Raw genomic sequence first — 24441 nt, 5'->3', positions numbered from 1 at the left:
CTTGTTTATTTTCTAAAACATATCATATTTTTGGCACTTAACTCTACAGCCCAGGCAGACATATTCCTTTAAAGTAAAACTTTATTCATAAACTTTGCAGTAATTTATCTTTGTCACAACTTTCAGGGTTATTTACTTCAGTGTGGACAATTGTGCTTACTATGTAGTTATAGTCTACTTCTAAATCAAAAAACAAGCTGCTTGGATAAAACTGTCCCAAAAAAAAAGGTAGAGGCAAACTAGATTAAGAAATTAGAGCATTGTCAAAAATCTAATTATAGTCTTGGCCCAGTCTTACATGTTATTGTGGTTTGCCAACCTGTAGCCTATAACTAGCCCTGGGGTCTTTTAAATGGGACAGGTAAGGGACACAATTATATAACCAATCAACACAATTTAGGCTCACAGTCAAGTATCAGTCCGTTCCATTTTAATAGCACTGAGTCCTGGCATAAACCCCCTGGGAGTCCCGGCTCTCAAATCCACAGGGAAAAGGAAAACCAGTCAGATGGCGCCTCTTTGAGGCAGAGTGGATATCCATTCTGTAACTAAACAGTTCAAATAGTTCCATTGTCTGTGTGCAGGTCAAAGAGGTCTTGCTCTGTGAAGGAGGGGATGGGGCTGAACAGCTTGGTAGGGGCCGGAGAGGCCGGGCGGTTTGGATCGGGCCTGGGCCAGCGCTCGTTGAACTTGACGAAGAAGAGCGGGTCCGTGAAGGGCCCGCCATAGATGATCTTCTGCAGCAGGTAGACCAGGGCCACCACCAGGGAGCTGATAAGGAAGAAGGGGATGAAGGGCCTCAGATGGTGCCAGGCCACCCCCAGGCCGTAGCCCAGCCCACTCTGCTTCCCCGTGTGGGTGGTGCGGCGGGAGGAGCCGGGGGTCGGGGTGTGACAGGGGGAATCCTCCTCTGAGTCTGGAGAGAGCGGACTGGGAGCGCCGGACGAATCCATCGTGGGAAACAAGGCAAGACTTAGGACTGGCTTAAGTGGTTCCTTTGGCTGTCTTCACTCACTTTCACTCTCCCAGGAATCCCAGGATCATGAAGACAAACTCCGTCTCTGTCATGTCTCTTCTCACAGGCAACACAGAATCCAGCACTGGTACGTTCTGCCTACCTTATACCCCATGTGAACACACCTGGTGGAGTCCTTCACCTCTGGGTCTGGCTTGCGGCGATGGATCTTGGAGAGCGCTGAGTTCTTTACAACAAACATGCCTCTCCGGGCATGTGCTGTATTCCTTTGGTCTTCGATCCTCCCCGCTGTTTTCTCAGCTCTCATGTGCCTGTGTACCCAGGAGTTACATGACGCTGATCCATTTTGAGCTTGAGAGAGAAGTGAGGCAGAGTGAGAATGAGGGAGAGCGAGGGAGCCCTAAATAGATATGGTACCAAGTGACAGGAGAGAGAGAGGGAGGGAGAGAGGGAGGGAGCGCATGCTGCAGTTGGCGGTGTCTGGTCTCAAGTTTAAGCAAGGGGACATGTGTGCACCAGCTGGACTAATTAACAACATTACACACACTCTCGTGTACACATACTTGTCACTCATGCACAGAGGAGAATGCGCTCTCTGACACACATGTACATGTATGCTCTTCAACAGGATAAATCTAGTTTTGTGTTTCTGTCAAGTTTTTACACCTCTAATTAGAACTGGTAAACATGGTAGACCTGGATTTCTTAGGTTATGGCAGTTACAGCTATAGGATTTTTATGAGCCTATATATAAGCCTATGCCTTAGACTCTTAACTAGTTCAAGTAGTATGAAGAGTGGGAAAATGTGTATTACATTGTGTCTCATCCCTGGAAAAGCTTGTGCATGCTCAGCTATGTAGGCTATTTAAGTTGTTTTAGGTCGAGCTAAAATGGCCGGAAATAGTCTCAAATCTTCTGAATATCTAGGAGACTTTGGAAATATTTTGATTAATAGCTGTCCAGAAATGTTTTGGAGAAAAGCTTGAAAAAACATTATCCGTCAAAATTGTTACAGGCCCTTAAAGGTCTACTTAAAATGAGGTTACATGGACATATAAGCTCTTTCCTAAATCTCTAGTATGTAGTTTGTGCCCTAGAAATTTTGTGTGGCAGTGACACTCCTGGCCTCTTCTGAACCACACATTTTGTAACATTTGGTCAGGCAAATTTTCTCATTGTTAGTATCCATCTTCAGATCTAATTGTCACCCACCACTCTCTACCATACAGGCAACCCTGTAGTTTCTCAGTACAATCCTTTTGTTGTTAACATGTTAAGTTAGAGTCAATAACATATAAAGTTCCCCATCAATTAAATTGTGTGATTTCTTAGGGGTCATAATCTGACACACACACACATACACACACATATGGATCATAACGTCTTAATAAAAACACACTTTCACACTTGGATACAGTTGCAAAGCCCTTGTGATCCAGCAGCTGCATTTCAATTACACAGTCTGAAGTAGTTGGATGTCTGGGATACTGACACACACGTATGGGGGGACACTGAGACTCTTGAGTCCCCTAACAACCCTGCCGTGTCCCCACCCTTTGGGGACACGGCAGGGTTGGAGGCTCACAAACATAAACACACACCAAAATGCACACTCGCCCCCCCTCTGACCCATAGGTTTACATACCAGTATCATCTCCCAGCATGTGTCAGCCTGTAATAAGAGATGATATGATAGTCGAGAAGCTGAGCATGTCAGCACTCGGTTTTTAGCTGTGCTCCAATGTGGCCGAGAGTCGTGTTTGCCTGTCAAAAGGCTTAATGTAAGCATGAGAGCAAGGCAGGATTCGGCTGACAGTTTGGGGTCTTAAGTTTGGAGACAAATGTTTGCCGTGAGCATTTCAAAAGCTTTGGCGACGCAGAGGAACACACGGATAACAAGCCTTGATAATCGGTGCATTAAAATAAACCTCAACGGACCACACAGATGTTAGGGAGTGAATACTTGTCAAGGTGTCAAGTGTGTGCATATGACATTTGTTTGAGGAAGAAGGGGATCAAATTACTCAGATGGACAGACTGCATCTCTTTAATTAGATGTGTTTATCCAGATACAGCAGTTCTTGCTCACCCCACCACACACACACACACAAACACACACACAAAGAATCACACCAATCACACATAGCCTGTGCACACAAGTTCAGAGCCACATTGTCAAATCTTGTCTAAGAAAAGCTCTTTATTTATAAAAAACAGTATTGCCAGTTAACATACTTTTACTGAAAAAAAAGCAACTTTTCAGAGCCAAGGCAGGTATGAATGGTACATCATAATTTTACATGGATAGGCAATATTAGATATACTGTGTGTGGAGAATAAAAAACAAAGATGATTGGTCTCTTTTGCCATTAAAACAAATTAGCGGTAAAACTGGGACTAAAAAGTAGAACAAATTGCATAATGCTCTCACCCACCACTCCCACACATACCAACCCCCAAATAAAGGAACAAACAAACCAGACACAAAGTGAAAAATCAAAAGTACAAAGAGAAAAACAAATGGACCACATATACCAAAATGTGCTTTTTGTTCCCCTCCTCTACACTCCTAAGTCATACGTCAATATCTCTCCCTGTCTGTCCAAAACTCGAGTCTCCTCTGAGTGAAGAAACCTCCCAAATGTTAAGTGTCTTTTTTCGTAAAACTGCACAACACAAATCCCAATGTACACATGACAGGCTACATTGCAATAAAACAGAGTAGTGAATGTTTTTTTTAGACCAGCAATACTGTTATAGAGATTGGTAGTAAAGAGGAGATGATTCCACAGGTTCTTTCTGAAGGAGTCCTTTCTGAAGTGTTCATCACTATCTGAAGACCAAACCCTTGTGCAGGCTGCGTCTAGTGTGGTTCTATTACAGTAGAGCCAGGAATGCTTTCCGTTTCTGAAGTAGAGTGTTGAAATTTGTTAGTGGTCTAGTCGTGTGTTTCCCAGAGTCACTCACATTTTAGTATCAGGTTTGATGCGTTGTACTTAAAAGCACACAGTTCAATGTCCATATTCACTCATGGGAGTGTCTTGTAACTAAAAACATTTCCAGACACAGGAGTTAAAACACAGCAGCTCAAATTGTGATTTCTTTCACTGGGGGAGAAAAAAACAAACTGTTGGAAATTAAAGTATCAAACACAAAAAGAGGCAGTTGGTACATAATAACTAACAAATGAAAAAAATGGTTTGTCACAGGAATAGGGAAAAAAAACAAAAACGCACACAGTATGAATTAAAAAATAAACAAACAATGTGTGGTCTTATGGGTCCCGTCCTTGACACACAATCACGTGCACACACACTCACTCCAAGGTCCATATTCATTTTCGCCTCACACACGCCCCACAGGTTCATCGTATGACAAATATACACACACCTGCCCGCTTCTGGCCTACATCTGTGCCCATCCCCAACCAAGAGAAAATAACTCTAGAGACATGAAAATAACTCCTATATAAACAATAACATTCTCAATCTACAGGGCGGCCGCGTCCCATCGGTCCGTCGGCCCGTCCCAACCTCCCATCGCGCCAATCCCAGTAAAGGGACGATTTAAATTAAGGAACCGAAACTTAAAAAAAAAAAAAAAAATGCAGTCATCCCATTTTCTTTTTATATACAGTATATACCCTACAGAGAAGTCTACATACAAATTCATGTTAGGATGCAGGTGTTGGCAGCAACATGTTTACCATGACAAAATTTACCAAAATGAACGATAGCAAAATAAGCAGGATGACAACACCGGAAAATAACTGATGATTGTCAACAAAGGTGATTGCCATTTAGAGAAGAATTATAATTTAAAAACAGAATATACTTCTGATGCTACAATGGATTTGTAAAAAGTAGGTGTGTGTGTGTATGTATCTGTGTGTGTGTGTTGTGTATCACTTATGATTGCAACACAATCACTTTCTTTGGATGCCGACCCTCGTCTTCTAATCCCATTTTTCTTGTGATGGAAGGACAGAGACAGAGAGAGAGAGAGAGAGGGAGGGAGAGGGGGGCGAGAAGGAGAGAGAGAGAGTCTGTGCATCTCTGGTCTTCTCTCCTCAGTAGCAGTGGTAGGGCAAGGAAGGCCCGCTCTGGGTGATGCACACTATCAGTTTTTCTGGAAGAGGAGAGAGTGCGATATGTCGATTAAAAAGAAGTCAGAATAAAAGTACACAAACAAAACCATGGGGAGCGTACACAATAAACATGGAGACAACACAACGACTGACTCTGTGGTATAAGTATGGCACGCTGCACACTAGTGCTGTCACGATAACTTCAATAAAGTTCAATATTACTGCGGTACCTTGCAAATGATTGACTTAAATATTGCATTTTCTAAACGTATACTTTAACGAAACGGGTTCTGCAAGCTTAAATTCCATGTCAATGTCACCTCAAGCGAGCGTATATGTGCAGATTGGAATAGTTAAAAGCCACAATCCGCAATTGAATGAATGAAACTGTGCCCTCATTGACACTGCATCGCCCCTCTCCTGTGCTTGTTTTGTAAACATTGTGTGGAGAGGGTGGGGGCGAAACGCAACAGTGATAAGTAAGGGTGGTGGCAGGACGCCTACAGTGGCAGAGTGTGGAGCTGGATTAGAGCTGGATAAGCTGAAGTTGGCGGCCGACCATCTAAAAAGACAACTTTAGCGGTAATGATGTCTGACCCGGGACTGTCAGACTCTACATCTTCTGATCCTCCATCTACAACTAAGAAACCTGAACACAGGCGAAGAACAACAAAAAATAAAACCCATTTACATTCTGGGGCACATGTTGCAATTCTCTGTACAGCTGTGAGATGATGCACTTGAGCACAAATTGCTTAGCTTTAAAAGAAGAGGAAACATTGGAATAGACAGTCTGGCTCGTCTTAATAGTGGACTGTGCAAGTCAGTGCAAAATTCAACAGATTCTAACATCTGATGAAATGGCGCCGTCAAACAGTCAACCAGATCTTGAACAGAATCACAGTCCAAACTGGTTGACAAAACCGGTGCCAGGAGTGACTCATTGTACTATTTTACTTACTGAGCCGCCAAAGATGGACACCCCTGTTGCTACAAAGTCGGGCGTCCTGGTAGCTCAGTGGGCTAATGCGTGGCTAAGACCACATAACTGTGACGTCCTGTGTTCGAATCCGGCCTGGGACCTTTGTCACATGTCATCCCTGCCTAAATCCTAAAACTCCTAAATCTTTCCTGTCTTATCTCTGTCAACTAACCAAAATAAAGACAAAATCTCCTCAAAAAAACTTTAAAGCTGTCCAAGTCAAGTTTGGTAACACAAGTAACTTAGCGAAACATCTCAGTGACTCAGTGACAGTTGTTCTGTAATATTACTTGATCTTTTTTCTTCTTTGCCAAGGTATCGTAGTAGTAACAAAGTTTTTGCCATTAAAATTAGCATTAGTATCAAAGTTTCAATTCTGGTATCATGACAACACTACTGCTCACACAATATCATTATCCTGAGGGTTGAAAATGTTATTATGATCCTGGTGTGAATCTCCAGTAATATACTGTATGGACCACAATCCACAAGGAGGACCTTGCAGCATACTATACCAGCATGTACACATCACATTAGGGCATCATATACTTTAGTGTCAGTACCAGTAGACCTCAATCAGTGTTCAATACACCATGTTAGCCATAGACCAAGTTCCACTGAGGGTTTTAAGTTGTAAGAGACAAAGGAAGAGAGCTCTATAGAGTCCATGCAGGACAAGAGGTCAGTTGAACATACCATGCTGTTACATGCAGAGGGGGGTAGAGGGGAGGGGGGAGGGCTAACCATCGTAGGAGTCCAAGAGGGGCAGGGAGCCCTTTCTGCCCCCATACACCCCTCGCTGAGAGACAACCAGAGAGAGAGACAGAGAGAAAGAAAGTAAAGGGAGAGGCAGTGAGAGTGAGAAGAGAAAATTGTCAATAATTGTGGAAAGGTAAAAGTGAGGAATTTTCAGAGCAGTGCAGGAGATGGAGGGTTAGTACAGTTCAGTCAACAACCCAGCATGTGAATGTATGTGTGTGTGTGTGTGTGTGTGTGTGTGTGTGTGTGTGTGTGTGTGTGTGGACGGATATAAAGATGTACCTGTAAAGTGTCTGTGGTCTCATCCAAAGTGTGTCTCCTCTCCCTCTGGTCCAGTGTAGAGTAGGCTTCTGAGAGAAAAAGATGAGGAAAGAGGAAAATCATCCTAGATGTCATCTAAAAAAGACCCACAAGTCCAGTCAATTTGGCTTTATAACAAGCAATGTTGTTAGAATCTATGGATGTACTAACCAGGGCCTAGGTCATTTAGTGGAATCATGTCCCTCTTTTCCCCTAGAATGAAACAAAAACAGAGTTACCACACATAGAAGTTAGATGCACAACCAAATGATAGTTATTGATAGAAAACACATAGAATAGACTTTGTGAACTAGCTTATGATGCAACAAAATTAGTCTAGTCTAAATCTGTGGCTCCTTTTGAATCACCTCTGAAAACTCACATTTATTAACTTGAAGTTAATAATTTTACAGAGCAACTTTTACCTCATTTGTGCCTTCTGCAAAATATCCTGTCTAACAATTTTACCAAATGTAGAACTTAAACACTGTCAAAAGTTTTTTCTTGAAACTATAAATGATTTCTCATACACTCACCTCTGTCCAGCAGTGGTAGGGTGCTGTCTTCATAGGTGCCGTTGGCTCGGCTGCTGGGGCCGTTGGTGGTGGTGCCGGGGTTGAGGTTGACCATGAAGTCCGTCTTCTTCCAGCCGTCTTTCTCAAGGGGCCGGCGCAGCTCCTTGTGGCCCCAAACCAGCTGTAGCACCTGGCCCGCCCCCCGCACCTCACGGTCCGAACGCTTGCTGGAGAATACATGGAGACGTGTACAAACTTGGATATGTGTATGGGCTAACAAGGGGTAAGTCAGGCCAGTCAGAAAAAGGCAGACACCTCACACCTCTATGCCATTTTTCACAAAACCCCTATAATCCTCTTTGTATGCAAATTAGTTTAGATGACATTTCAGGAGAAGAGAACTGGGTTTTTCATCTATTAGTTACAGCAGTCCATGCAGGTGTCCGTGCAGGTGTCCTGTCCAGGTGATATATATTGCTGAATATTTATGATCATAAAACAGCACATACTCTGGCATTTTATAATAAAGCACATTGTTGTATAAGCGGTGCTTCTATATGCGTTTGTAATAGGCTCTAAGTTATTTTTGGTCAAGGTTCTGTTGCCAACATTAACTAGTAGCAAGTCAAGTAGCTTAAAGTTACTGTATTCTCCATAGAAGAGATGAAGACCGCTGATCAACTCGGGAGCCTGAAATTACATTAATATAGACTAATAATAGATGCGAATGCACCATGAGACTGTAGAGAATCTGTACTTGTTTATATTTGACTCCCAAAGAAAACATTAAAAGCACCATTTTCCTCCTGTATTCTTTCCTCACTTAAGCACACGCGCACACACACACACACACTTACCCGTCCTTGTTGATGAGCACCAGTCTCTCAATGCCCTGCGAGGCTCGGAGGGTCTTTGCTGCCTCCAGACTGTTACCTAGCACCTCGGTGAGCGTGCTCAGTACGGACACCACAGTCTCCTCTGATAGAGCGCGCCCAGACTGGCTCTGGCCTCCAGGCAGGTCGGCAACTAGGTGGGGCACTGCATGCTTCCCTGCAGGTGAAACACAGAGAAGCAAGTGAGTACACTGTACCTGAAAATATATTGTTACATTGTCTTTAATTGCCTTCAAACCCACAATCTTACCAAGCAGTTCTCTGTTGCGGTTGTCGATGGCGAGGTTCCTCAAGGCTCCGGACATGGCCCGAACCACGCGGTCGTTGCCATGGGCCAGCAGCTCCGCCATCATGGGGAGACCCTTCTCCAGACGCACGGTAGCCCGGATATACCGACCATACTGGAGAGCAGGCAGGGAGAGAGCAAGTCAGGAACATCATCTTATATATCAGTGACAGTAGTTACATTCCAGTAACTTCATAAGACAGATAGCATCACAGTTGACTCTGCAGAAATAAAAGCCCACTGCTCTACTCCAACAGATCCAAAATGCTGGAGGTCATTCAGATTGAGAATAAGACTAAGACGTCTCCTGTGAGCATCACTGAACACTACTAATGACTTCTGGTGTAGACTTTTTCATAGAAGAGATCCATAGTAACAGCGTCCTAGTTAAGCATAACACTTACAGTCCATCGGCCGGCACACAGGTTCTGGATGGCGCCGGCGGCAGCCTCCAGCACCGAGGGGTTCTGGCTCTCTCTGAGCAGGGAGGTGTAAACACGAACCACCTCCGGCTGGAACAGCAGCTCATAACCTGAGGCAGGAGACACATGGGAGTATTAACTTAGACTTGGGCTGGATGCAGATTCAGTCTACACATAGAAAAAATAAAACATTTCAAGCAGTTGAACCCTGCATAGTGAGAATTTTAGGATTAAATCAGAACTTAACTCCACTAATCCATGTGACTGAGACAACCCTTGGTCTAGTAGTGTACATTTTAAGAGCGTCCTGCAGACATTTTATCTTGCAACAGATAAAAAAAATATAGAAAATCAGGTCCACTTAGAAAGGAATCATGACTATTTTTTGAGTTTGAAAATGGGACAAATCACTTTAATGAAGCACTGGGATTTTATGATTAGCTGCCCTTTATAAGTTTCCTTTTAGAGAAGAGTCCTGTTAATCAGCCCTCATTGTGTATAATCTCTTCATTTAGAGAGCGGAAACAGTCGGGATTAAAGAGAGAGTGACAAGGTGAGAGAAAGTGCTAAACAGGGCATGACAGGGGGGAATTTGTACATGGTCTTGTAAGTGTGGCTGCCCTACAAATTGCTCTGTGATTAATGGCTTGGAGCCAAAGCGAGCCACACATACCTTTGGCAGGCGTTGTCCTCTTTGGAATGTCAATTAGGTCTGCACTCCCATCGTCCCCATCCTTCTTTCCTGCAGACAGAAAAAGAATAAAGGAGAGAAATGGACAGGTTGAGTTGACTAAAAAACTAGGTCAAAAAAAAGTTGGCCAAAGAGTGCATTCAAACCTCCTCAGTCCTGTATTTTGGTACACTGTATAGGTTAAACTATGTAAAATATGACCATGCAGCCAGTGGTACAAGCGGTGACCATGCAATCTCATTTGCGTGACATCAGGTGAACATGCCTGTATATTGGACGTGAATTCAACAGCATTAGACATCCAGATTTGTCTAGTAGTATCTGAAGTATTATTCTGTGTTAGTAAACTGGTTGATGATAGACGGTGAGTGGTTAATAGCTCAAAAACAGTTGGGACACATCAGAGTTAACTAGGACACCAAGAGGAGAATCTTACCTTTGGCAAACCACTCATCTAAACACAGCAGAGAGTAAAAGGAGGGAGGGAAGAAGGGTGGGAGGAAGAAAGGGAGAAGAGAGAGGAAAAAGAAGAAAAGGAGGGAAAGAGTGGTAGAGTGTGAAAAACAGCGACAGGTGCTCCCGCCACCAACAAGCTCAATCCCACCAGCCAGTCCACCTTTCAGTGGCAAATCACACACAACAGAGTGACCTTTTAACCCTGACACTGACCTTTGCCCTTTCGAGATCCGAAGCAGCCGCCCTTGTTGGAGCCCGGGGCGGGGCCCTGGTTGAGGGGCGTGGCCTCTGCGTAGCGTTCACAGCCGGGAACCTCGCGGTGAACCTGATAGGAGAGATTCCTCAACAGGCAGACGCTGTTCTCCACCAACTGAAGGGAGGGATAGAAAGGAGACAAGAGCAGAGGGTCAAAGAAAGATGCATTGGCCTCACACGATAAAGATAAAATTCGTCATCTTCAATGTGAAAAGTTGTAATCAATTGAGTGAAATTAGCAGTGAGCAGTTACCTTATTATCCACATCTTTGCGGTTGATCTGTGACTGGACGATGTACATGAGTGAATCAACCAATCCTGTGCATTCTCTCAGCTTTCGTCTGGCCTCGCTGCGTTCTGAGCTCACGTTCCTGTTGGAGGGAGGGAGAAGCTAAATACAAAATCGCATGTTTGTCTTCCTCTTCTAAAAGTCCCTCCTTCCATCACTCAGGTACCTAAGGCAGCCAGCAGTGTTGGTCAGGGCGGTCTCCCACTCCAGGTGGCGTGGTTTGCAGCTTTCCTCTGCTCCGTTGCTCCCTCGCTCCCAGCCGGAGTGGGGCACCATCACCTCGTCAGCCAGGGCGTGCAGGGCGTGGTCCACAATCTCCATCTTTACCGAGTCGTGGGATGAAAGGTTCCACAAGGTGCCTGGGATGATGTAATAAATGTCATCAGTATCACAGTTTGTAACCGTGATCTGCATTGCAGTAGAATAGACTGTGTGGCCCTTAAAAGAATAAATCAACCCAAGGAATGAATTATGTCACAGCTCTCAAAAGGTCAGTTCTCAGATTTGATCTTCTCATTGTTTTCTCCCTCATCAATCTTTTTTGTATATTCAGATGTGTCATTTGATACAACTCCCAAGATTCATTTTGCTTTCCTCTTGCAGGGAAAATGTGGGGTAGATGTGGTGTCCTGCGAGAACTGTTGGCAGTAAAAATGTAATTATGAACAGTCTGCTCTTGTATTACAGCGGAGTGTATGAACCAAACCATTTCTGACTCTGCATACAACAAGGTTATCAGAAATACGAGCCTTTAGATACCTCCAAGCCTTTGTTTATTAATCCAGTAGTCCCCTAGAGATACTAATATCTGATGCAGGTATTAGTGCGAGCAGTATTACCTGTGATAGTGTCAGTGAGGTCCTGGTCGTGGGTCTTCCTCAGTAGCCTGACCAGAGCTGGCACTCCATCACAGTTCTTGATGGCGATCTTGTTGTCTTGGTCTCGTCCGAAAGAGATGTTCTTTAGCGCTCCGCAGGCCGAGTGGTGCACCTCCTTCTTAGGGTGGTCCAGCAGGGACACCAAGGCTGGGATGCCCTTCAGGCGACGCACCTCTGACTTAACCTGGACACACAAGTTTTATTTTATAGTGAGCGGCATACAACGGCGGAAATATTTGTGAAGCGGTAATTTTGTGTTTGAATGTGGCCTTTGTGTGCGCATGAGTGTTTTACCTTGTCGTTTTTGAAGGTGAGATGCTGGAGGAAGGCGGCAGCGTTGGTCTTGACAGGGTCCAGGCGGTAGTTCAACATGGCAATAACCTCTGGCAGCTCAGGCTGTCTCCAGGAGGTGGGAGGGCCCTTCCTCAGTGTGCTGTCCAATGAAGCCATGCTTCCCCTCTCCATCGTCATGGGAACACCCCATGCGTATGGGTCAACTCCTCCCATATCGCCATCCAAAGTGTCCTCACAGCTCCTATATATTGTAAAGGAGGTAAATATGTAGACATGGACATAATTACTGAGTATGTCTCTAGCAGGAGTTATGCTGTTCGTTAGCTCTAAGTGTTTGGTATGTGTGTCCGTGTCCCAAGCTACAGCTTACGACCCAGGATAGGTATAACCAAGTCTGAATGTGTTATCTAGGAGATAAAAAGTAATTATTCTTGCATATCATTTGCCAAATTTTGAGGCTGTGGCCAGTGAATACAAAGTTAAATTGGATTGAACCTACAGCACTTCAAATATTTGATGCCATTTTCAAATATATTTCTGTCTAGGCCAGTGGCAGGCAGTCGTGCCATGCAGGGCAGAGTCTGCAGGTTTTCATTCCAACCACAGAACTGGACACCACCGGTTTAGAGGGAACATTGGACTTGACCTTGACTAAAGACTACACCACGTGACTTCACCGATTAGTTCCTCCTCTGGTTGAGGGTGTGTTAATTAGTGAAATCACTTGGTGTAGACTTTAGCCAGGGTCAAGTGAAGCCTATTAGATACATACATAGTCTGTCTGCATAAAAAAAGTGTGTGATACTTTAGCAAAGAAATGCCTTGTTTTACCTGAGTCTGCGTCTGTCCATGCCCCCGGGGCCAGGCCCCAAGCGTGGCATGGTACCGTAGCCCCCAGGGTGCATGGGCGTGGGCCCCATCCCGTAGTCCACATCCACATCATATCCCAAACTACGCTGGTCATCCTCCATGCCGTAGTGGCCGTGGCCATACCGCATTTCCATGGCTGAGCCCATGGCCCTCATCCCCCGGCCCACCTGGGGCTGCGCTGCATAGGGGTCTATCTGCTGACGGCTTGGGGCCCGGTAGCCAGAGTCCAGAGTCCTGTAGCCATCACCTGGCCTGGGGAAGGAAGATAAAGATGGATGAGGGTTAAGAACACAAGAATTGATGGCTGTTCCTAAACTAAGAACCTGTCAACGCTTAATTGTCAATAAAGCCAGAACAGGGAATTAGTGTTTAGCTTGATGTTTGACTGATTAAATCCAAAACCCATGATTACTGTGTGGCTTATTAGAGTGTACTGCAGTTAGAGATGATCCATTTCTGGAAATATAGCCAACACTAAATCCCAAACATGATAAAATATGTCCAGATATAAGTCCTATTCACGGTACCAGTCCAAGCAGGGGTCCTGTACCTGTAGCGTTCGTCCATGCGTGTGCCTCTGCTCAGGCTAGCATATGTCTCTGATGGCGGGCCTCCCCGGTAGTCATCGTAACCCCCTGCAGGGCCGTAGTGGTAGTTTCTGGGCACGGTGGCGGTGGGGTAGTCTCCTCCTACTACCGGCCTGTAGGGACGGTCCAGCGTGGCACTGTACCCACCCATGCCGGACACCGACAAGCCCCCATCAATGGACACAGAGTCAGGGGGCAGGACTGTGCGTGAGACAACTGGTTTCTTCATCTGATGGACAGGAGATGGAGGGGAAATGTATTAAGATAAATAATGTTTGTGCCCAGAGATAATCGACTGGTTAAGTTCTGACTCTGGTCTAGGACCGAATCCCTCCACAACTTTCTCCTTCAGTGTCTCCCTTACTCTCTGATTGTCTCTGCTTTCTGTCTCAATAAAAGCAACAAAAAATGCTTAAGCTGAGTAGACTGTGCAAGTCATTTTTGAACCAAGCCTTGGTAGGCATTTATAAAAGTCTGTTGATTTGGTGTGTGTATCCCATCTCCCTACCCCATTGTCTGGCCGCCGCGTGGTTCCTTCGTCAGAGAAGACTGAGTGTGCTTCCTGGGAGTCGTCTTCTGGTGTGTAGCTCTCATCTAGAGCGCCATGTGCAGGGTCTACCATTCTGTACTGTAACACACACACACACACACACACCAACGCCACACATTAATATTTTTACACACAACGCACTGGCATTTTGTATAGATACATTGAAAAAAATTAAAGTTATATGAGGTTCACATAATGAAACACACACAGACACAGACCTGTGTCCCGTTTATGTATCCGTCTGTCAGTTTCAGTCGTTCTATGTCTGCATCCCCTAAACGCCCGTTCTGGGGTGGGAGAGAGAGACAGAACTGTGAACACAATGTAAACATTTGAAATGATAGTCTATACATGCCACCAACAATTTTACTAAAACTTGAGTGGAATTGCAGCAAGCAGTCTAGCCTCATCTTACAACCCCCCACCCCAGATAACATTACTGCTACTAAAGCACATTCAGCGCTGACCAAACCAAACCACCTCTGCATATTTATGGTCTGTGAATCACTGCCAGACATGAGGAAGGACATTTTGGAATGTAGCCATTCCTCCTCACACCCTGCTTCCACTCTCTCCAATCTGTCAGATAGTCAATGAGTGTCACTCCGTATAACTTGGACACTGTTAATTATCACTTGCTTCATGTAATATGAATGACTCAATTATTAGCACTAGCCTCAAGCTGAGTCACCACATAATTGGGCTACTTTGGAAATGCGTTCCAGCAACCATTCTACAACACCAGATTAGAAATTGTTTCAGGGAGATGTGTCACTACTAATACAAATAAAACCAATATTATGAGCCCTGCCAAAATATGTGGTAGTGTGATTTACTGCAGTGTCTATTATGTCCACAAGGGGGCAGATATTTCCTCTATACCTGCTCTTCTTAGAATACTAATACATGACAAAGTACTCTGTCATGCTTTTGGAGCGGTGCTCACAGCTGGGATGGGCAGGCTTTTTTACATGATAAGCAGAAATAAAACATGGACAGTTGGCCAAGGCCAAAAAAATGCTAATTCGACAGGAAGATGGTTTACAAACGTAAATTGATACGTCTTCCCAGTCTCTTAGTCTTCATCATCAAGCTGCCTCGTACAAAGAAAATCATCCCAAAGTCACTTTCAAGCCCAATCAAACAGGCTCAATTAGACAAAACATAAAATCTCAATGTCAGGAAGTCCTTGGAGGAGGACAAAAATATTTATGAGACAGATTTTGAACTGTTCTACCCAGTCAAAGTGTTAGATTATTTGGAGGACTCACAAGTTAACCATGTCAATCCCTGACGGCTACAATGCCCTTCACATTACCAGAGAATAGGGCTGGGCGATAATTCAATATTATCATTTATCGTCTTTCAGTGGAATCATATCGTGATGATATGAAGATATTTTGATATCGTGACACACATTTCTGCTGTCTAAATTGATGATGACAAGCAAATTTTACTTAAAAACTCTCATAAAATGAGGTATGGTAGGAATATTATTCAAATATTTCTGTTTTGTTTGACACCACACCTAACATTACCATTCGGTTCAATGAGATGAACATTCATTTGATTATTTAACGTGATTTTGCATACATGAACCATATCGTGATATATATTGATATCGAGAAAAATCCTTATGATTATCATGATATTGATTTCAGCCATATCGCCCAGCCCTGCCAGAGAACCTCACTGACAAGCTCTGCCTTCACTGCCTCCTCCAACAAGTCTACAGTCACCTGAGCCTAGGGGTGAGCCTAGCTTACCAAGCACTGAGTCAGAAGACTTTCAGTGGAGACTGTAAAACTAGACAAGGAGGCGACAGCAGGGCCTCGTCCAACCAAATAACCCAGCTGTAAACAAAGGAGCAGAGAGGGAGTCTTAAACCTCTCATTGACAGGTAAACTGATCTTTAACTCCAGAATAATTTCACATCTAGCCTTGCTCTCGATGGATAGATGAATTCAGCTACATGGCAAAAATATACATACAGTATAAAACTGAAATAATGAAGTAAAAATAATATAAAAGTATTTATATACAATCATTTAACTGTGGAGCATGCAATATCAACATACAATAAGGGACTCGCATGCAAGGGAAAACATAACATTTGCATCATAGCAGTGGCATCAAGAGGGTAACAAATGCATGAATTAATTGTTTTAATGACAAAATCCTTTCATTTACGATACAGGGTGGACGCAGGGCTATGCAACGCATGCACGACAGATCGCCTCATTCCATAACACAACATGCTGCGACAAAGAGGAAAATAACTGAGATTCCATGACAGGGGCTGACGAAAGGTATGTTGTGGTGATAGTGGTGACTAGTGTGCGTGTGTGTGCGCATCCGGTGAGTGGCAGTGAAGGTATGCAAAAAGTGTGTGATGATGACCATCTCCTGGCATGTTAAAAGTGGTGAAACTATTTGAAGGCACATTTCCAGATGAGAGATGAAAGACACATGGACATACAAGAGATAGATGAAGACGGACATATGATGACACACACACACAAACGCACGCAGGCACACACACACGCTGAGCGCTGGTGGAGAGGAGGCTGGATGGAGGCAAAGAGGGGGAGGGGGAATGATGGATGAATTGAGCAATAGAGGAATGGATGTCATGGGGGAGAAAATGATAAGTGAATTCACTGGAAGGAGGATTGGAATGGGGGGGGGGGTGATGGACAACAGCTGGGTGTATCTGTCTAAGCATTTTGGGATGGGACGCTGAGGCAGTGTAGGCATTAACAGCATTAGCTAGGTCATGTTGAGGCACAGGATGGGAGACTGCAGACGCCCACAAGAGACGTTCGACGGGGATGCCGGGGGCGGTTGGGGGCGGTTACCTGTGTGTGAGGGAGGGGGCGACCCAGGGCCGAGGGGCTGGTGGCGGGGAGGCCCACTCTCCTCCTCTCCTCCTCCAGCGCCCGGGTCAGCTGTTCAAACTGCACCTCCTGCTCCCTGACCGACTCCAGCAGAGCCGCTGCGCTCTCACACTGCTCCATACACACTACACGGCCCCAAGGGGAGAGAGTGGGGGCGTTACACACACACTCAGCCTCATACACACTACAACACAGGAAGAGTGTGTCCAACACACACGCACCTCCATACAGAGTGTAGCAGGAAGCAGATCCCGGCTGATGCAGGATTTTTGGGTCTGATAACATTAATGGGGGAGGAAAATTAACCATATCTCATATCTGCTGACAGAGATTTTGTTTGGTGGCTGTGACAAGGATGGATGTCTTCTTGGAAACTTGGATTAAGGAGTAAGGGGCTAAACTGAAGGTACTTGACAACTAAAATGTTTGTTCCAATTAATTTTAAGTCTTATTTTTAGCTGGCAGTGCTAAACAAACGCTTGTGAGAAGTGCTGCTGGTGGCTACGCTGATGCTGATGTTATGAGGCTGTGGAGAACTAGTGTGAAAAGAGACACTCTTTTGCTAAAAGAGCGCTAAAAACATGCTAAGCTGTCAGCCCTGTCAGGATCACACACCAGCACATCTGTTCCACTGAAAACAAAAATATAGTCAGCACTGTAGAGAGAAGGTTTCGGTGGAAACTAAAAATTCCACCCTCAAAAAACACTGGGTTTTTACATGGTTTCATTTTCTTCAAAGGCCTGGTCTAAATAGAATTTAACCACAATCAAACCACCGTGACTGTGTTATAATTCAAATTTACTGCGCCAATTTTATCTGTCCATCGATGGCATAATATATGGCATTACAGATATCGGTTAGACCCCAGCAAGAGAAAAAGCCCTGAACACCAATACACAAACACCAAACCACACAGGGAGAACTGCACGCTTCTCTGCACACTTACAGCAAAAAGCTTGATTCACTCACCAGCCCAAACATACTGCAGAGCTCAACACAGACTCAGACAATCAGAAATACACACCTTCACCTGTGGGCGTGGCTTGGTAGAAGAGGTGAGAGATCACGCCAAGGTCAGAGGTTGAGCTCTAGTTGCAAGGGCTCATGGGTAGAAGGTCACCAAACCACCGAGGCCAGAAACAGGGGGATCGACAGGGAGGGATGGACTGCAAAGAGAGACAGAGGTGGGGGAAAGAGAATAAAAAGGAGAGCAGGAGAATGTTTTAGTGGAGGCCGAAGACACCTCCGTTTGAAAAACAGCAACATAGTGAGAATACCGTACAAATGTGTCAACGGGGTTGTGTTTGTTCTGTGAACACACAAACACACTGAGACACAGAGACATGCGGTAGCCCCAGCCTACAGACACACCCTATATTTACTCAACATTTGGCCTGCGTGCAGTAGCTACTGGGAGGCTGACCAATGTGCAGCTCTTTCTGGGCCAGAGAACATACACTGTCAGCATAAAGAGAAAGAGTGGTGGGGATAGAGAAAGACACAACTCCCAAGAGCCATATGTCCTCCTATCAACTCATCTTTTTTTTCCAGCATTAGCTCTCCCTCTTGCTCTCTTTTTCCTTTCAGCCTTTCCCCTCTAATCAGTCTTCATCTACCTCTGCTTGCCTTGCTCTCCCTACTTGTCTGCCTTTTTGTCCCTTTTTCTCTCCCTCTCCCTCTTTGTTTTCTTTCTGTAGTGCGCTCCGAGACAGAGAGAGAGATAGAGAGAGCCGTTGTTAAATCAAAGCCAAACAAGTGGAGACTCAGATGTGTAATTCCTTCCTCTTATCTGTTGATAAAACCCTTTGCAGCAGCCAGGCTCCCCAGTCAGTCCTGGCTTTAAAAAGGTTACTTTACTCAGGCACTGCCACACACACACACACAAACACACCTGCGTGACCGGTTGGACAAGGCAGAGGAGGGGTTACCAAATTTCACTGTGCCTCTGTCTCGATTTCTCAATGTTTCTCACTGTCTTGCCAACATGCATGCGCACACACACTTCTACTAGGGCTGCAACTAACGATTATTTTCATTGTCGATTAATCTGTCGATTATTTTCTCGATCAATCGATTAGTTGTTTGGTCTATAAAATGTCAGAAAATGGTGAAAAATGTGGATCAGTGTTTCCCAAAGCCCAACGTGACGTCCTCAAATGTCTTGTTTTGTCCACAACCCAAAGATATTCAGTTTACTGTCATAGAGGAGTAAAGAAACCAGAAAATATTCACATTTAAGAAGCTGGAATCAGAGAATTTTGACTTATTTTTCTTAAAAAATTACTCAAACCGATTAATTGATTATCAAAATAGTTGGCGATTAATTTAATAGTTGACAACTAATCGATTAATCGTTGCAGCTCTAACTTCTACGTCTGAAAATTTTGAGCGCACAGAGATTTGGGTAACAAACAAGGACCTGCATTTACACTTCTGGCAGCAGGTGTGTGTGTGTGTGTGTGTGTGTGTGTGTGTGTGTGCATGAAAGGGTAGAGTGTTAACAAGTGCAAATAAGGTGAAGAGCATAACAGAAGTGTGTTGAGTTCGAGAGGAGAGAGTGTGACTCACAGTTTCACCTGCAGAAGGTTGAGCACATGGGCGGGGGAGGGAGAGAGACAGAGAGAAAGACACAGAGCGCGCACGAGAGAGAGAAACATCACCATGAGCACATGTGTCGGGGGTAATGGCAACATTACCTTTCCATAGAATATTGCTACACCCTTTAAAAACACTCTGTTCCTGTCTGTCTACTGACTAATACACACACACGCACACGTATGACTCTGCTTACCACAAAACATTATTCATGGATAGGGGAGTGCCCAGTGTGGGAAAAAAGGGAGGGATGGGGGGTGGACTGATGAGAAAATGAGGAGCGGCTTAAATGCATTTCACAAGACAAAGGGATTTTTCGCTGAAGCTTTCAATGTTTTAGGAACTGAAGCCGTGATTGGCAGGAAATCATGACGTCACATACTGGCGACATCACGCACGCACACACACACACACACACACACTATCCTTTGCATAATTGCTGTGGCGCCCCGGAGCCATAACCTCCCACCTGAGCAAACCACAAACTGCTGTCCTGTAGCACACATGCCCATATATGGTCAAAGCCACGACAGGACTGATATTATCCACTACAGACAGAAAGACAGCCAAAGGGAGAGAGACAGAGAAAGAGAGAGAGACAGACAAGCAAACAAATAAAACAAGGAGAAAGATAGGCAACAAAAAAGAGAGACAACAGAAGAAGGGAAGGGAGAGGGAGAGCTGGGGAAGAGGAGGGGGAATAGATAAGGAAAGGAGTGCTGAATTAAAGATAAAAGCAGATCTTGCATTCCTGGCATTGTCTCTGGCCAATTCACCACAGCAGCCCACCCACTCATTCACTGTAAAAAGACCTCTGCAGGACATAATAATCATTTAACACTCTGTGTAAACCATATCATGGGGGCATTTCAAGGCACGCTTACCGGTCACAATGACCCAAATGCAAAGACACATTGCTACACAACAACAAAATCTCTCCATATCTGGCATCATTCCATAATTTGATCCCACATATAAACACATCTCGCTCTTCGTCCTCTCTCAAACACACCAAATAATTATAAGTATAATTATCATTCTACACACTATCTTATTTCAGTAATGAGTTTAGCTGTCATTGATACAAGACGGATTATAAACTGTGAGTGATATTTCTTGGCCAGTGTACTTGGGAATGTGATGCTGTGCACACACGCGTGTGTGTGTGTGTGTGTGTTTTAACCTCAGTCTGTGGAGGGAATTTGCAGCTGTCAGTCCGGGAGGTTGGTGGAACAATGAGAAGTTTGTGCAAGTGAGCGCAAGTGCGAAAGAGATGGAGGGCGAGAGAGATTGGGGCGCTACGTGGGTCCACATGCACATTTGTGATGATGTGTGTATGTGTGTGTGTGTGTGTGTGTGTGTGTGTGTGTGTGTGTGTGGGGGGGGGGGGGGTCCCTATATACACTTCACGCCCAACTCCTGTAGCACCCTGTCCTCCACCCGTCTCCCTCTCTCACAGTTGCTAGTTTTGGCCTTGACGCCTTTTCGGAAGTCAGCTGTGGGTTTCGCTGAACAATGAAAACATCGCTGCCGTCCCATTCCTGCTCCCTCTTCCCCTTCTAGCCACTTCCTGAGAAACAGGATGTTATGGATTCTCCATCGGAGATGAGTAAATGGGACGGGGGGGCTACCTTCGCTCGCTAAGAACCACTTTCCTCAACAGACTCAACCTCAGATAAATAAATCATGACAAAACTCTGCTGGTTTCCCCTGTAGGATGTATGTATTGGTAAACCACCCACTGATGGCCGTCTTCCTCCATTAACAGAATGATTGTGTTGCGGTGAAAATCCCCCATTATCAATATGCTGATCATACGACCACAAACCACTTCCCCTTTAACCAATACTCTTCTCCATCTACTGTTCTCCGTTCTGCTTTTTCTACCATCTCAGAAACTATCTCGACAAACTTCTGCATGGCTAAACCATCACAGTTTCATCTTTTTGCTAATACGCTTTTTTTATTTTTAATTAAGACAGACGGTGTACCACCAGTTTTCACAGTGGAATCAGCCTGCTCTGCTGTCCCTTTGTCCCTGGGAAAAAATGTTGTGTAGAGCATCTGAGGAAAAGACAGCTCAAGAAAGAGAAAATCAGCAAACTACATTTTGAGCAGGAAAAGAAAGAGAAATTACTGAGAAATTGGGGAAATTCCTGCATTGAACCACTCATTTTTTGCCATGAATCACTGCTCCCAACCGTTCAACCACTACACTACATGGATTTAGGATTTGTGTAAGAGCGTGTATATAATACGCCATCAGCAGCAAAACAGTCGTTTTTCTCTAATCTCTCAAGGAGTGAGAGATTAGCACTTTACAGTACAAAGAAAAGGGTAGCCTATGTTCTGTTGTCCCTGCAGTAATAGCAACAAACGATCAAAATGTCAAGCAGAATGCCTTTAGGTCAACAACAACACACACACACACACACACACAACCTCTCTAACATCTGATCCTGTCCTGACACAACACGAGTCACATCACTACATCTGAATTCTGCAGCCATCATTCAGCATGACTCACTCGACCCCATCAGAAGACATCTGTGATCATACACATACGAAACCAACAATACAGCTTTTGTGAACTTAATGAAACTCTGCTCAATGCAATCTGGGACTACACCTGCCGTCAGTGGGAAAAAACACACACTGAAAGAACACACACAGTAACAATGCACATCTGTTTATGTAATTTGAGGTAACTGACACTGCAGTTTGCTGATAAGCCAGTGTGATGCCACTGGCACTGGTTTAAGCAGAGCGTGGCTTGTAATGGGATTGAAGCTTTAGCCCACTAATCCACTTACGTCCTAACACATACACACATATTAACATGCACGCACATACATAGACACACACAGGCCCGCTGTGGATTAACCTACACACCTCTAAAGAGCACACAAACAATTGCAGCCGGCCCTGGAAGCATGCATCAACAATCAAACACCGACTGGCAGACAAGTTGTCAGGAAGGGCCGATACATGCATGTTCGCACTCACACACATTGTTATTAGTGGTAGCACCTGCAGCACTTCCATGTGAATAACAAATCAGCTGAAGACAGATCCATGACCCAGTGATTAATATGCACATAAACACCAAGTAGGTTAGTCCTTAGGCCTACATGAAAGATACTGAACTACACAGCACTATTGAAAACAGTGTTTACAAGGGAAATGCTGGTTTATTTGTTCATGATCACAGCAGAGGTTGACAGTTATCCCCACCCAGCCTTTTCCCTACCAAAACAAGTTCACACAGGACCTACCTAACAGGTTCACAAGCTGACAGACAACCCTGTCTGTCTGACAGAATACAACTTAAAGACCACCACCCTTGAACAGACTCAAATACACAAACAAGCTATGACCAGCTTGTCAAACGAGTGGAAAGGTTTCCAATTACTTTGATTACTTTGGATAACAGTTATCTCATCTGACCCTCTATCTGCCGTCGCAATAATGTGCTTGTCCTCTCCGGTTTTGAAAACAAAGACTTTCCCCAAAGGAAAGAAACTAAGAAAGCGAAATGAAACCACAGCAACGCTAATTAGGTCAACGCACAAAAATGTACATGGAGAAATAAACACGGTCTATTTCAGTGTTGTACAGCAGCCTCATTGTAAAAGAGCACGCCTGCCAGTTTGCCATGAATGCTGATTCCCTCTTTATTCAAAACATTTCCAGGCAAGTCCTGCGATGAACCATCATGAGCTGCCTACCACCTGGGCTAGCATTTCCCCGATCTAGCAAAACCAGACAGACTTTCGTGTATTGATTAGCTAACGTAAGCTAGCTATCTGGGGCAGTAGCGACGAGCAGAGTTGGCACTACAGCATCATTAGACAACACAGAAGCAGCCAAGAAAAGACATTAGTATAAAAATGAGAACAAAAGACTCACACATGGGGCATTAAGTTACCCTAGGGTAGCGCGTACGCTCTGCTCAAATGAATTAAATTATTCGAGATCAAATCAACCCAGCAGGCTTGCTTGTTTGCTCAGCAGCCCTATGACCTGTTTTAGCTGTCTAGCTAGCATCACAATAACCCATATAGCCGACTGAAAACAGTGCGAACCGCCAGGCTAACGTTAGCATTGCCGTGTCGCTGCCAGGCAAAGCAAACACACAGATTAGCTGTGAGGGCTAGCGTGATAGCGTGTAACGTTATTCAGCTAAGCGGCCTTTTCTAGCTAATTTGCGTTACATTGTATTTTCTGCTTCAGCAATAGTTATCCCTCTGGGTAAAGTACTCTGTTGGGTATATGTATCAATTATCAGATTTCCTACCGAAGGCAACAAAACCGGGAGTCCGGGCTTGGACTTTAGGTGTAATGTTAGCTTCGACGCTAACTATTTAGCCAACGTTAGCTTTGGAAAGTCGTGCTGAACTGCTGTCGATGTGACCACTCCTTGCCAACGCTGCAGTGCACCAGTTATCAGTAAAACATCGCTCCGTTGTATTAACCTTGTGCTAATACGTAAGAATTTACTCACCTATTTGTGTAGCCTGCACCGACCCCTTCCAACGTATTCCTTTTCGTGTGTTTTTCCTCTCTTTTCCCCTCCTTTCCTGGGTTCTCGGTCAAGCTCGTTAGAGACGAAGCAACATCACCGAGTTTTCTATCAAAGAGAGGGCGGGATCAACAAGCGCTTTACCGTAAATACGGCGCAAGTAGAATTCCTCTTCTCATACAGGTGTGTCACAAGTTGCGAGACGTCCAGTGAGTCATTCAGTAGTCAGGAGCAGACGGACTATCAGCTGGACTGGAAAATAAACCCCCTTCCGTCTAGATTGTATTCACAACGTACTAAAACATACAGTGACTGATATAAGTACGCCCATGAAG

At 44.6% G+C, this 24441-nt stretch overlaps 1 protein-coding gene across 2 annotated transcripts; it reads right to left on the bottom strand.

Annotated features, from left to right (window-relative positions):
* Positions 1-3157: 3157 nt before the first annotated feature.
* LOC139665940 (catenin delta-1-like) lies at positions 3158-24429 on the bottom strand. Of its 2 annotated transcripts, XM_071544998.1 has the most exons (22): positions 24089-24429; positions 18014-18155; positions 16950-17113; positions 14310-14378; positions 14050-14169; positions 13505-13770; positions 12916-13206; positions 12085-12325; positions 11752-11974; positions 11079-11271; positions 10877-10994; positions 10582-10738; positions 10349-10366; positions 9895-9963; positions 9204-9331; positions 8764-8914; positions 8478-8670; positions 7642-7847; positions 7277-7318; positions 7088-7155; positions 6743-6845; positions 3158-5105 (listed from the first exon to the last, which is right to left on the bottom strand). In XM_071544998.1, exons 3-21 carry the CDS (start codon positions 17106-17108, stop codon positions 6786-6788), a joined length of 2772 nt encoding a protein of 923 aa, XP_071401099.1. In that variant the 5' UTR covers positions 17109-17113; positions 18014-18155; positions 24089-24429; the 3' UTR covers positions 3158-5105; positions 6743-6785. The 2 variants fall into 2 exon arrangements, with proteins under 2 accessions (XP_071401099.1, XP_071401100.1); XM_071544999.1 differs by lacking the exons at positions 18014-18155; positions 24089-24429 and having other exon boundaries at positions 16950-17147.
* Between the last annotated feature and the right edge of the window lie 12 nt (positions 24430-24441).

The sequence above is a fragment of the Centroberyx affinis genome, unplaced genomic scaffold, assembly GCF_046629955.1.
Source record: "Centroberyx affinis isolate AG114_WGS23_722 - 3 ecotype Tasmania unplaced genomic scaffold, CSIRO-AGI_Caff_v1 ptg004751l_1, whole genome shotgun sequence".
Lineage (NCBI taxonomy): Eukaryota > Metazoa > Chordata > Actinopteri > Beryciformes > Berycidae > Centroberyx > Centroberyx affinis.
The sequence above is the reverse complement of the archived record's forward strand: the minus strand, read 5'-3'. Positions and strand labels throughout refer to the sequence as shown.